Source organism: Equus asinus, chromosome 27 (assembly GCF_041296235.1).
Source record: "Equus asinus isolate D_3611 breed Donkey chromosome 27, EquAss-T2T_v2, whole genome shotgun sequence".
Lineage (NCBI taxonomy): Eukaryota > Metazoa > Chordata > Mammalia > Perissodactyla > Equidae > Equus > Equus asinus.
The window spans coordinates 26097829-26113171 of NC_091816.1; the positions used below are offsets into that span (position 1 = coordinate 26097829).

Sequence of the window (15343 nt, forward strand, 5' to 3'; positions counted from 1 at the left end):
ATTTTTCTGGGTGTTTAATTTGGAAAAATGAAACACAGCATTCTCTAACCTACCTCTTAAATTCCGTTTTTAATTCAGAGCCAATTGATTTGAAAGTCTGTTAGCCCGAAGCGCAAACTTTTGAAGGTTTAGAGAATGGGCAACCAGAAGAAAGGTCAATAAATTATAATCCTTTTACGTGTTTTGCATTTAAAGCCTTTTTATAACAAAATTAATGTAGTATTCCAATTCCACATACTATTTGACTGAAGAAAGCTTAATAGACCCAAGGTAATATAAGAGATGACGCACTGAATCATAATCTATTTACAGACTCAAAATAAAATGAAATACACACTTGCAGGAAGGAAAGGTGACCTAGCCATCAAATCAGAAGGCAGAAAATCATATTATTCCTATAATAACAATGTGAATGCCAATCTTTGAAGTCAACTAATAAAAACCACTCATTAAAAAATGATATCTGTAATTCCAAACATTTTCCATCTCCCACATAAAACTGGATGTAACATGAGTAAAAATAAATTTATGGAAAAGAAGTGTTAAAAGAAAACTACGAGACACAGAATTCTTTCTCTTACCATTGTCACCAGAAGGTAATGATACAGTGTTTGTTGGCATGGTATCAGAATTCACTTTTCCATTCTCAAATGTGTCATTTTCAGTCTGCTGTAACTGCCAGTTGAGGCCAAAGAGATGCATTGCTGGGGGTGAAAAATACAAGTTGTTTAAAGATCTGCTGTTTTTAGTTACAACAGTAAATGGTAAACATGTTTATAACACGAGTCATATGTAAAGTGAAAATTTCCATGTTCCGAAACACCAAGGATAACTGCATAATAAAAATTAGAGTACAAATAGTTTCTCACACAAATGCAATTTAGGTAGCAATGCAGTGCAATATGGCAGCATTTTAATAATGATTTGCTATTACTCAGTTAATTGCTACCAGGAAACTCTTAGGAATGAATCATTATTTGCTCTGCTTTGTTCCAGTTTCACTCTTCATCATCATTTAAGTAAGTGGTAGAATGCTCTATAGCAGCATTTGCCAAGCTTACTTGACCACAGGCCACTTGCACATGCATAATACTTTGTTGCAACATCTACAGGTTCTCAAGAGACACAATGCTGTTCATTTGGATTAAATCAAAAACTAAAAACTAGTCTCACAGATGAATCTGTTGGCAGATGAAATGATCAAAATAGATTCAGATGTACAAAACATAATAATATTTGAATATCCTAAATTTAAGATGAATAATCTTCAAATTTATGACATTCAATTTAGCAATGACACAGAGGAAGCAACATGTGTATGTGTCAGGTAATTTCATGTAGAGTTTCTGATGTGGGTATTTTTTTTTTTAATCTTAATTTTATTAATTTATTAGAATTTCATTATTATTAATTTGTAAAAATTTTGTAAATGTGTTTACTAATTTTATTTAAAATATTTAGAAAATAGATAACTAGAAGACTATATAATTATACATTTATAAATGTAATTTAAAATTTTTATATATTATTATTTTTCTTAATTTATTTAAAATATTTAGAAGATTAATCACTGCCATATTAACCATTAACACTTACAAACATTCCTTTGTGTTCCACAAAATGTAGTTTAGGAATTAATACCTAAAAAGGCTAAGTTTCCCTATGGTCATATTATTATATCACAAAAGGGAATTTTTTGACATTATTTACTATATACATATTGGAATTTACCAGAGAGGTGAGGAAAGACGTATGTGTTTAAATAACATTGTTAGAGACAGTGTGATAACAACCACTGTCAAAAAGCCCTTATTAAATATCCAATATACGTAGTAACAAAACTAAATCGCACAGTATAAAGAGCCAGGGCTTCAGGTGTCGTTAAATTTTGGTTCAGTCCTCAATCTAGGATTTACAATCTTGGACAAATGATGTAATATTGTTAAACATTAGGTTTACGTAGAAAATGAAGCTGTTCAGACCTACCCTACTTAATTGACGTGAGCTTTCTAGGCACTTTATGCGAAGGATAGCTGGCACTCAGCAGGACAGCTCTTAGCATATAGGCATTCCATTTATTTATTCCGTACTTTACATCATTGAACTTTTGGAGTCACCTGACCAGATCATAGTACCTCTCAATAAACAGTCCCTCTGCCTGCAATGCTCTCCACCCACTGTAAAATACCTACTCGTTGCTCAGACAGTAAGTGTCAACTTCTGGCAGAAGCTTTCCCTCACTGGGCTCAGCATCCTCCCGACTGTGTGAGTTCACTCCTGTAACTCATTCACTTTCTACAGGGCCTGCTACCTAGTAGGTCTCAATAAATGAATTCTGTTTTCGAGGTTTTAAAATCTAAGAAAGCACTGTTAATGGATAAAAATATACTAATTTCAAGGAAAAGTTTAAAAATATAAAACAAATGCATAAATGGCTAAGAATGGAGTGCTATATCAACAGTTCATTAATGACTGCCTTAGCGTAATGCCATATGAAACATAGTTGAGTGGAAGCCCAGTAGTACTATACACAGTTGATTGAATTTTTTTTTAAAGATTTAACAGTTTGGAGATATTCTATTACCAGCCTCACATTCTCTTGTTAACAATACCTAATATAAAATCATGCTACCGTAAAAAACATACCATGAATAGATACAAACATAGTTACATCTACCCTGTAGATTTGTAACAAATGTTTATACTCATACTTCCTGCTTAAATTATAGTCTGCCGGCAATTCCTTTTAAACTCTTGACTTCTCAAGGATTAAGATACAGGTTATAGAATTCTCAAATTTACCAATTATCAACTTCTAAAGAGGTATAACTCCATACGCCATTTGCATTAAATTACGTAGTGTTTGAGTGGCATAATGTCCAGAGTTTCTAAACATTTACCACTTCATACATTCTTCAAGGTTTCAGATATTTCAGCAATTTTTGAATAAAATAATGGGAGCTAGTTCTGCACACAGTAAAAGGTTTGACAGACATACTTTGGCACAGCAACGATATATATTCCAAAAGGGTCAAAGTTTCTACACAAAATAATTTATCATCATGGTGAGCTTTTATGTACCATAAGAAGTCTTCTTCAATGATAGATTTGCTCAAATTATTGGTTTTAATAGACTTTGAGGAGGAGAGAGAACCCATGGATCGTGCACAGATGTCAAATGTTATGTTTGTGTTCAGAGAGCTATTTTATTTTTTGCCAGATGGCCAACAGCTTTATAATATATGTTTTTTATTACAAAAAATCTCAATAAAATGAGAATCCAGTTCTACTTAAGATGCTGTATAATGAGGACCATACCCAATAATATTATATCTTGTTTAACACTGCACTGAAAACAGACCCACGAGTTGTTTGGTCTTAGGAAATTACATACTTTGAAAACGTTCGCGTTTGGCATTTAGTGGAGCTCTTGACACTCAGTATGTGTAACTTAAGATTTTTACATAAATACAGAGCATTAGTGAGACTGGTTCCAAAGTTAATGAGAAAGAGACAGACAGACAGAGAGCGAGACAGAGAGAGGCAGCAAAAAGTCAAGAATGCTACAGAAATTACTGAGCACTGGTTTAATAAAACTACATGGAATGTCTTGGCAGACAAATAAAGGGAAAATTAGTGAAATAAAACACATCTGTAAATAAAGAAGGGCCAGCCCAATTCTTCAAGGCCTGAGCTGGAAAGCAGATCTGAACCCCTGGGAAAGCATTTGCTGCCGCTACTCACAAAGACTCCAATGATCCTTGGTTTACGCAGGACCTAATGGAGGGTGTGGGAAGAGCGTTAAGATGTGGCTGGGAGCTCTGTGCTCTTCGGAGGCCCTCACCCCTCTGGGCAGACAGCTTAGATGAGGAGGTATATAGGCTGGCAGCCACACCAAGCATTCTCTCAGCCACAGCTGGTGTTACAACATGGTGATGCTATCTATTTAAAAAATACAAGATTCACTGAACACTTACTATGTGTCAAGTCTTGTGCTAACGCTTCACCTGCATTATCTCATTGAATCTTCACAAAGACTCCATTGAATAGTTACTATTACTATATAGATTTTTTTCATTTTAAATCTGAGAAAACTGGGGCTTTTTGAGAGTTTAAAGTTCCCAGCAGTAAGCTGTGGACATTGACCTTAAACCCAGACCTTCGGACAACAAAGGGCGTATCGGGACACACCTCTCTATTCTACCAGAGAGCAGTGGGGCGTGAAAATCCATTCAGAAGGAAGCAAAATGTAACTTCCGTAAGGGCCACAGGCTACAGATAGTGCTTCTCCACTAGATCTAGGAAACTGAAGGCAGACACAGCATTTGGGGTGGAGGGTGGGCAAAGATATTAACAGATATTATTTGTATGTTCAGGTATTGTTCTTCCATGCAAGTACTTTTCCACTACACCATACTGTCTTAAAAGAAATTTTTTTAAATGAGTAGTTATTTAGGAGAGATGCAAATGGATTCATCTCTAGGTCTGTTTTTTTTTTCTCCCCTGAGGAAGATTTGCCCTGAGCTAACACCTACTGCCAACCTTCCTCTTTTTGTGTGTGAGCCACTGCAATATCATGGCCAGTGACAGACCAGTGGTGTAGGTCTGCACCCAGGAACCGAACCTGGGCTGCCAAAGTGGAGCATGTCGAACTTAACCACTAGCCACTGGGGATGGCCCTTAAAAGAAATTTTTGCGGTAATACGATGATGATGATGAGATCAAAAAGAGGCTATTATGGTGAACTCCAAGAGTCTGTAAAAACAACAATTGAAAAATTACACAAGTAAACACTATACTTGCATTGCATATTTTAAAGTTATAGAAATAGTATTTATGTGGATTTAATCTTTAAAAAAGTTTTGTTTCTGCTATCATGTTTCATAGGTTTACATTGCTATTTCCATGTCTTTCTAGGTGATTTTAATGAAGGGTGGCTGGATGCATATCCAAAATGTTATCCAAGGAAGAATGGAATTTGTGGATGAGAGCAATAATATCATATGTCTGTTCAGTGTGTTTTTCACCTTTTAAGATACCTTGATGTCTATTATCTTCTAATAATGTAGCGTGTGACAGGGGTCATTATCTCTGTTTAGGATGACACACAGGCAGAGAGAGGGTCAGGGACTTACCCAATGTCTTTTCAAGAGTTAGTGTATAAAGAGGACTCGTGATACCAGACCTCCGGATCCTATTTCCGGATTCCTTTCTCTACACTGTGCTGTTTTCCTACTTGTCTGAATTGTTCCAAATTAAAACTGAGCATTCACATTAAGGAAATTTTAAAAAGTGTAACACAAATTGTTAATTTATCTCTCTTTTTGACAGTAACAAATATAATCAGAAGTTGTCCATTTGTTAAAATTGGCTTGTAAACACAAGGTGTGTACCAACTACAAATGGTTATATTTTGCAAGATCATTTGTAAGTTGCCTGTTTGGAATGGGAAATCTTAGAAATGGTGATTAAGTCCCAAGTTGGTCTATAAAAGTCCATCTATATATCCAGTAGAAATATGTATACACATAGCGCCAAAAGGCATGAACAAGAATGTTTACAGAAGCATCATTTGCAATAGCCCCAAACTGGAAACAACCCAGACGTCCGCCAGCAGTAAAATGGATAAGGAAATTATAGTACAGTCAATACAATGGAATTCTATACAGCAGTGTAAATGAATGAACCACTGCCAGATGCAACAATATGGAGAAATCCCACAAGCATAATATTGAGCAAGAGAACCTAATCACAAAAAACTTGAACACTTTCTAAGTCCATATGTATAAAGTCCAAAAGCAGGTAAAATCAATTGATAGGAACAAGTCACCAAAGTGATTACCTCTAGAGAGGAGGGGGCAGGTAATGACTGGGAGAATCCAAAGGGAGCTTCTGGAATGCTGGTAATGTTCTATTTTTCTATGCCGTGTTCCACTGATGTGTCCACTTATGATCTGTATACTTTCCTAAATGTACATTACACTTAAATTTAAACATTTATTTAAAGGTAGTCCATCTAACACATAGCATAGCTAAAGAATGTATGATTCCACCTTCCCTAAACCCTCCCTGCAGGTGCTTTTCTCTCCAAAGCTCCCAGGTGTTCCTTCCCATAAGGTTGCAGGTGAGGCGATTATGACAGCCTGTGTGTGTTATAGCCCTCCTAAGAGAACTAGCATAAATGCATATGCAGAGTAAGGACTCAGTACAGAAGAATGGCAAATGACTCCATCGGGTGGGAGGAAAAGAGAAGAGTGAGGAAAGGCCTCCTTCAGTGCAAATCTTGGGTGTGAAAGGAGAGCAATATGAATAAACAAATTCATGTATTGTGTTAATGACTGTCAGCCTATGGCCTCCCCAGATTGATGTGTAGTCTAAATTATGACTTCTCTTGGTGAGGATGTGGAGAAACTGGAACCCTTGTGCACTGCTGGTGACATTGCAAAATGGCACAGCCACTATGGAAAACAATATGGCAGCTCCTCAAAAAAGTAAAAATAGAACTACCATATGGTCCAGAATCTCACTTCTGGATATATACCCAAAAGAACTGAAAGCAGAATCTCGAAAAGATATTTCCACACTCATGTTCATAACAGTACTATTCACAATAGTCCAGAGGTGGAAGCAACCCAGATGTCCATCAACGGAAGAATGGATAAACAAAATGTGGTATATCCATATAACGGAATATTATTCAGTCTTAAAAAGGAAGAAAACCTTGTCACATGCTATAACCTGGATGAACTTTCAGGACACTATGTTAAGTGAAATAAGCCAGTCAAAAAAAAAAGACAAATATTATATGATTTCCCTTATATAGGGTACCTAAAGTAGTCAAATTCATAGAGACAGAAAGTAGAACGGAGGTTACAAGGGGCTAGGGGTAGGACGGAAATTGGGAATTGTTGTTTAATGGGTACAGAGTTTCAGTCTGCAGGATGAAAAAATTCTAGAGGTCTGTTGTACAACAATGTGAATATACTTAACACTACTGAATTGTGCACCCAAAAATGGTTAAGATGATAAATTTTATGTTATGTGTTTCTTACCACAATTAAAAAAAACCCAACTGTTATGACTAGTCACTCTGCAGAAAAGCCTTGTTGTTAAGATGAAGAAATGTGGCTCTGTCAGAGATTGAATAACCCACCCCACAGAGTACGGAGGGATCAGCATCTGACTGATCACACACTGAAGGTTCTGTTTGGCCCTCCTACTTAAGCATGTTTATCAATGATTTGGATGAAGATATAAAAAACAATGCTATCAAAATGCGCAGATTACACACAACTCTGAGGGATGGTATAAATAACATGCTCAATTACAGAATCAGCGTTTTAAAAGGTCTCTTCATTCTGATTTCCTTCAAATTATTATCCAATTTCTCTCCTTCCCTTTACTGCCATATATCTCAAAAGAAGAGACCACGTCTTGTTTCTACTTCAGCACATACTCCTTATTTCCTCCTCATTTTGACACATATTCCTAATTATTGTACTAAAACCTCTCTCTCAATGGTTATGGGTGATCTCTTGAATTGCCACATCTAGTAGCCCCTTATCAATGTTCACCTCGTTTATGTTTCAATAGTATTTGGCATCACTAGCCATACATCCTTAATACTTAATCCTCCTCTGATAATTCTCCTGGGTTCTCTGAGCTCTCTGACTGCAGCTTCTCAGTTGTCTTCACCGAATGCTTGTGTGGAAGTCATAAGGGCCATTCACACGTATTCCAGCTCTTCTGGACATGCACAGTTCTTCAGGAAAGGGTAGGGTTACCCTTCCTTGCTCCTCTGAAGTCTTATGACTTTGCTCTGGACAATGAAATGTGGGCAGACATAGTGTGTCCCACTTCTGGGAGGAAGCTTTAAGAATCAATAAGTAATTTGTTGCTTTTCCATGCAGTGATCACAGAAACATGCTGAGTGGCGATTCTGTTAGTCTGGATCCTCGGGTGAGCATAACTCCCTTGCCATCCTACACTGAACACTTAGCTTAAGCAAGAAACAAACCATCATGTTAAGCACTGCAGTAGGTAGCCTCTAAAATGGCCTCAAATAACCCATGCCTCCTAGTATTCATGCCCTTGTATCATTCCCTCCTCTTGAGTGTAGGCTTGATTTAGCGACTTGCTTATAATGGAAACAAGATGGCGGAAATGATGGAATGTCACTTCTGAGACTAGGTTATAAAAGACTGCGGCTTCCATTTTGGTTGCTCTACCTCGTTTGGATTGCTTTCTATGAGGGAAACCAGCAGGCAGATCATGAGGCAGCACTGTGGAGAAGCCCATATGGTGAGAGACTGAGGCTTCCCAAAAATCACGTGAGTGGAGTTGGAAGCAGATTTTCCCCCAGCCCCAGCTGAGCCTTCAGATGAGACCGAAGCCCCAGTCTACAGGTTGTCTGCAACCTTAAAGACCTAGAGCCAGAGGCACTCAGCTAAGTTCGGCCTAGATTTACGGCCTACAGAAATTGTGAGATAATAAGTGTTTGTTGTTTCAAGTGGCTAAATTTTGGGGTAATTTGTGAAGGTGCACTAAAGGCACGAATAACTAGTAAAGCCATTGAGATTTTTAGGGTCATTTTTACCATTTTAAAACCTAGTCCCTCCTGACTTATACAACTTTTCCCCCATGTATCTCCCAAATGTAGACATTCACCAAAGTGCTTCCTTGACCTCCCTTTATTCTTCATCTGCTTTTATGACTTCAACTTTCAATTCCATGTGGATGGGTAACTTTCAAATACGTATGCCTAATACTGACTTCTTTTCTCACTGACCCACACTTTGGACTTTACATTTTCTCACTAGACATACTAGAAATCCTGTGAGTACCTCAAACTTTACTAAGGACAGAATAAATTGTCTCTATCCTCATAATTTCTTTGCTTTCCAGGTTTGTTTCCCTGCTCATGATACTTCTTTAGCCTGGGCAATGAAGGCATATGGCCATGGGTTGAGTCACGGTTCTAACAACCACTAACTAAGTGGCCCTGGGTAATTACTTAACCTCTGAAATTCCCAGTTTTCTCACCTATTAAATAGGAGTTATAAGAGTACCTATTTTATAAGTCTGCTGTAAAACTAAATAAGATGATGTATACAAAGCCCTCAGATTTGTGCCAACACTCAATAGAATGTTAGCCACCATTACTGGTCACCAGAATTGTAAACCCTGTCTCTTTAACTTCTCTTCCTCCCCCAAATTCCCATCCCATCAATTGCTAAATACAGTAATCTCTCTCCTAATTGCATTTGTTTTGTTTTCAGCATCGCTCCTCTATTCTAGGACCTCACTTAAAGTTTTTTTAATTCAGTTTTCATTTTCTCCAAGTTATAAATGCACACAGTTTTACAAAGCTTGTTAAGGCAAAGAGTCCTTAACTCACTCATCTGATTTTCCCACTCCTTAGACAAAACCATTCTCATGGGGCTGGCCCTGTGGCCAAGTGATTAAGTGTGCATGCTCTGCTTTGGGGCCCAGGGTTTCGCAGCTTCGAATCCTGGGCGCAGACATGACACTGCTCGTCAAGCCATGCTGAGGCGGCATCCCACATGCCACAACTAGAAGGACCCACAACTAAAAATACACAACTACGTACCGGGGGGCTTTGGGAGAAAAAGAAAAAAATAAAATCTTTAAAAAAAAACAAAAGTAAAGACAAAAATCCATTCTTGTTTCTTTGGGCTGGATCTTTTGCTATTTCCCTCCTTAGGTCTGCATAACACTCATAGTGCTACTTTCTTGGTCTTTTGGTTTTAGGCATTACCAGCTGAAATCGAGTTTGGAAGAGACCTTCATTACTCTTAATTAGTTTTCCTCTCCTCCATTTCAATGCACACATAGTTCCCAGAGTTACCTTCCCAGAAAGCATCTCTGATAATGGTCTTCCGCTAGCAGGCATCTCCTGTATACCTCCTACTACTTCCTCTCATAGACCCCAGCTGGCCAGATTTGATCGCCAACCATTTAAACCATGCCCTGAATTTTCCTGCTTCCATGCCTTTGTTCCTACAATTCCTAGTTTCTGGGATGCTTCCCCCCAATTCTGCCTGATGAAATCTCACCAACGCCTTAAAGTCTAGTTCAAATGACATTTCTTCATGAAGGCTTCCTGGAATTAATAACTATGCTGACTGGCCACAGCAGTGTATTATTTCTTCTGAAACATTCCACCTTACATTTGAATAAACTTTTTACTTTCTGGAGTGTGAGGAATAGGGCATTGTAAGAGAAGTAGAAATGGATCTTTGTGGCTAGGGGGTAAAAAGAGGTAGTTTGACAGGAAGGAGAAAGGGGAGTTTGGGAGGAAATGGAATGAATGTATATGATTTTAGCTATGGAAAAATGAGAGAGGACAGTTAAAGGAAAGTTTAACATATAATTCAGCTTTTTCAATATTTTGCTTAGATTTGATCTTAGAGGCCTAGATCTCTGTAGCTGAACTGCTTCTCGGGGCACAGAGGTGACTAACAGAGAATCTGAGACTGTTGACATCAGAAGAAGCCTTGGAGGGCACCTCGAATAATTCCTCCCTTCTTCTCCAAGCGGGAGAACATAGATTTCCAAGATGGTTCCCAGTCAGTCAGAACCCTTTTAAACTAGTTGTAATATCTGACATTTGTCATCTACAAAATTGATAAGCACACTCTTTATACCATCACCCAGGTCAATGATAAAAAAAAATTATAATGGTATCAACTCTGGGAGTGACTCACATGGATGTGAAGCCATCAATCACTGTGGCAACCTATGTTACTAATAGCCAAATCGTCTACTCTCGACCACATTCTTTTAGGTTGTCTTGTGATATTCTTAGACTGTAACCAATTTTAAGATATTTAAAACTAAAATATTTCTTCTATAATTCAAAAGCATTCATTCTACCACTTCTTAATCTTATTTTTGTAGGCCTTCCCAGTATATGTTAAGAAAAGAACCTCATCAATTGAAATAACTTTGAGACAATAGGCAAGTAAAAATCTATTAGTGAAATGTTGTGAAGAAATTTTCTTTCAGGCTCAAAGACCATTCCAGTGAGCGAAATTACAGCACACATTCCTTTTGTTTTTCAGGGCTGATGGAGATGAAAGGAATCCATAGTATTATAATTATTTCACTTCTTCCCCATAGAAAAAAGAGGCCATGCCATTGTTTTTAACCAATATATGTTGGTTCGATACTTAAAAGCCAGCATGTGGAACATTTGAAACCACAATGTGTAATTAAGGAAAATTATATACCACCAAGTAGCAAATTCAGTGCCATTTTTAGTTCCATGTTGAGAGAAAAGGTGCCAAATGTTGATCTTGTCTCTGGAGACCATGCCACTGAAGTTATCACAGCTACTATTATTTCCACTGGCATGCCTATGTTCTCAAATACTGCCAAATATGGATGGGAAGGAGGGGTGGTGACAGCTGGTGACATGGTCCAGCAATCTGCCAGAACCTTGGAGCAGATTATAGGGGATTTTGTGAAGCGAACACAGAAGCAAGCACCCTTGCCATCAGAAACCTAAACGTAGCTTATGCCACCAGAACCCTGAAGAGCACACTCTGAGATTTTGGCAACTTAGAGTTTAGTTCTTAGCATGCCTGCCATTATCGGCTAAATGCTGTTTAATATTACAAGGTCAAGCAAAAACTCTCACAAAGACAAAAAAGTATGAGATAATATGAGAACCAGAATCTGGCAAGAAAAACTGACTTAAAAAAGATCATCCTGAAAATGTCTGCAGTTCAGCTTTGTTTAGCCTCCCAAGCCTTGGAAATTCATCTAAGCAAGCTAAGGTCTAAAGTTTCTCTTTCTTGTAATTCACCTCACATCCATCATGGTACATTTTTCCCAAAAATAATCTTTCTAAGAAAGATTCATTAAGAACATGTTATCAGAAGTTGCAGGAAAAGAAAATCAGAACCTGACCTTTCATAGCTAAGTGCACAGTTTCAACACACTGTCTGCGGCGTCTTGTGGAGCTTTTTGTTTATATAAAAGAGACCTGGGTCCCATTCTCCATTCTGGCTCAAACAGGCTGTGGAACTTTGGCAAGCCACTGGGCCTCCATGAGAATTAGATCTCTCATTTACACGAAAATTTGCAAGGTTTGCACTAGATGATCTGTAAGGTCTCTTCCAGATTTATATTCCATGATATGTCAAGATATTTTAAAATATAAATATTTAGGCTAAATCATTGAGCGTAGGAAAAAACATCTGGCATCAATAAGGTATCAACGTAATAGAACACCAATGTTGTTGTTCCTTTGTTTTTATTTCAAAATAAAATAAAATTGCATGGGGTCAGACTATCATTTTGAGCATACGATTCCCTGGGTATCAAAAGGGAAGTTTCCTCATTTTATGTTTCAATTTCATGAATATATAAATATATTCGATGCACATGTGCAATGATTAGATTTTACAGAAAAAGAAAAATACTTTAAATATAGGGCAACGATTTGACTTGAGACGTGCTTCCAGAGTGCAACCAAGTTTTCAGCGTAAAATGAAAGCATCTCTTGTGAAGTGTGCCGTTTGTAACTTGGACCCCTACTGGTCTAAACTGTCATTAGGAATACATAGTTTTCCATAAATTAGCTTTTGTTTTGGATTTCCTGCTGTGTTCATATACATGTTGACAGAATGTGTTAGGCAATATTTTGGCACTCTAATCCATTATTATTTGTTATTAACTTTTAAGACTGATATTATTTCAACAGTCTATACCTTGCTGACCCAAATATTGTCATTTTAAAATCAATACTTCTTTTGAAAGCTCTCATATTAATATGCACTCAAGTTGTCATTAAGAAAAAGAGAATTGGGGGCCAGCTCTGTCATGTAGTGGTCAAGTCCAGTGTGCTCTGCTTTGGCAGCCCAGGATCGCGGGTTTGGATCTTGGGTGCAGACCTATACCACTTGTCAGCCATGCTGTGGTGGCGATCCACATACGAAACAGAGGAAGATTGGCACAGATGTTAGGGCTAATCTTCCTCAAGCAAAAAACGAGTAAGGTTGGCAACAGAGGTTAGCTCAGAGCAAATCTTCCTCATCAAAAATAAAAAAAAGAATTATCCCAACTTTAGGATATTTTAATATTCAAAGCAACTAACACTTGATGTAGCAAGTTCCTCTGAGAATTATAAGATAACATACTGAAATCATAGGCTTTATGAACTATGGGTTTTTAGAGGGGAGGAGGAAAGGCAGTAAGGAGTGGCTGCTGATATTTTCTATTTCTATGCTGTGTATTTTTCCTTTCTATCCCTTTTTGGCATTATGTCATTCTTGGAAAGCAGAATCACATTGGCTATCAAAATGTCTTGATGAGACTAAATAACGATTTAGTTATGTAGGTTTGCTTCTGCCAGAATACTTGGTTCATATTTTTTATAATATAAATACTATAAATTATATTATGCATTAATATTAAAGAATTCTAATTTTAAATTTCACTGCATTTTCTTCTTTCTTAACTATGTAGATTCAGTGTAATATATCTAAGGATGCTGCTTAGGAAATAGTAATTCCAGCTGCCCCCCCCCACAGCCAATGGTGAAGCGGACAGAGGCTTATGAAAATCAAGCTGTTGTTTGTGTCACCAGGGGAATTAAGTCAGGATTTCTAAAACAGACTGTTTGCCTAATGTTTCATTAGTTTCCTCTTGTTTCCAAGTTCTGTTCTCCGAATGAAAGCAGCATTCATTCTCCAATCTAATGGAAAGAACAAAGTGTTCACCATCACGATTAGCTGCCCAAAGGGGCCAGTCATTATCAATAAGCTAGAGAATCTTTGAGGTAACAGTTGACAACATTAAAGAATACAGTCAGAGGATCTATTTCAAGAACATTCAAAATATAGAACGAAATCATTTACATGATTTGTAGCCTATTCCCTGCTTGCCAAAATACTGAGTTTGCTGTTATCATGAAACGTATGTGACAGAGGACTCATTAGCGACAGTTATTAGCAGTTTTGCCATTGAAACCCCATGGATCTACTCATTATTCAAAGGCTTCTTGTACTGACTTAGTTTTCATCTGGATTCCTTTCTTCCACAATAGCTTTAAGAGCTATAGTCTACTTTTATGTAACAAATGGGTATGTTTGTTAATGAGCTACCTGAGCACAAAATTTTTTCTTGGTTTGTTTGGACTTTTTGAAAAAGTAGTAGAATAGACCTGAAAATTACAATTCTTTGAAATTTTAAGACACTTTAATCATTATTATTCAAAGATCCAACTATTAGGGATATGGAGATTCTTAGAGGAAGGGTGGTCTATTAAAATATGGCAAAATCTAGAAAAACATCCCCTTCAAAACATCCCCTTCAATAACAGTCCACTTCTCCTCCAAGAGGTTACATTTGAGAGAGATAATATGATCTGTGAGTGTGTGTGTGTGGTTGTCAAGTGGCAACTTCAAACAAAATCAATGACCCTTCAGGAATCTAGGCACAACTACCTCCTGTAGTTTGTTGTTCATCATTCATTCATCAACAAAAACTGAGACAGTGTCATCTTATCAAGTCCTGTTGCACGTGAGCAGCAGACCACTTCACCATTTCTGGTACCTAGTAGGTAACGGTAACTTTCACAGATCCTATCAGCCCTCCTTGACCATCTCATCTCCCCAGGCAGGGTGGGAAAAGGTCCTAGGACGGCAGTGTTCCAGCTGCTCCCCATTAATCTGGGCTCACTTGGAGGGCAGTTTTCCTTAGTTATGAATGTAACTATTATTAATGGATATTCATGAAGCATTTGTGGATTCGTTTCAAAGCAAAATACAAAGGAAGTTGTCCTCTCTGATCCACAGGAGACTTGTTCACACTGTCAACTTGCTTCTGTATTTGGTGGTCTCAGTCTCCTTTCCTAAAAATAAATGGCCCACTTTCCCACTTTAAACATGTATTGCTTCTCTACCTGCGATGCTTTTCTAAGATCATAAAGAATTTCTTTGAAGAAGTAAAAAGTACCTAAAAATGTCTTCACTCTAAAAAAAGAAAATAATGGTAAAAGTTGGGATTATTTAAAATGATTGAGATAATATGGTTAAGTTTTATGTACAAATTCTATGCAACCCACATAGGCTCATTAACTACATCACACAGTTAGCTTGTTAAAACTACAAATTTAGTTAATGAAAAGATTAAAAATCTACAACGATAGTAAAAGACCCAATGAACATGACCTACAGCATTTTCAGTCCCCACAGCAGTGATTTCTATATTTTTTTAAATGTGCTTATCACTTTTATGATATAATTGTGAACTTTCTATGGTATTATTATTTTATAAATAAATATTTTTATATTTATATATTTAAATTATTTTT

The 15343-nt window shown here is 37.2% G+C and overlaps 1 protein-coding gene across 19 annotated transcripts in view; it reads right to left on the reverse strand.

The window, feature by feature from the left end:
* The window catches only part of TENM3 (teneurin transmembrane protein 3), a 579767-nt gene that overhangs the window by 127895 nt on the left and 436529 nt on the right, over positions 1 to 15343 (reverse strand). For all 19 annotated transcript variants that reach the window (XM_070499641.1, XM_070499653.1, XM_070499652.1 and 16 more), the window contains one exon: positions 582 to 704. In XM_070499641.1, coding sequence (XP_070355742.1) covers positions 582 to 704 — 123 coding nt within the window. The remainder of the gene's footprint in view (positions 1 to 581; positions 705 to 15343) is intronic.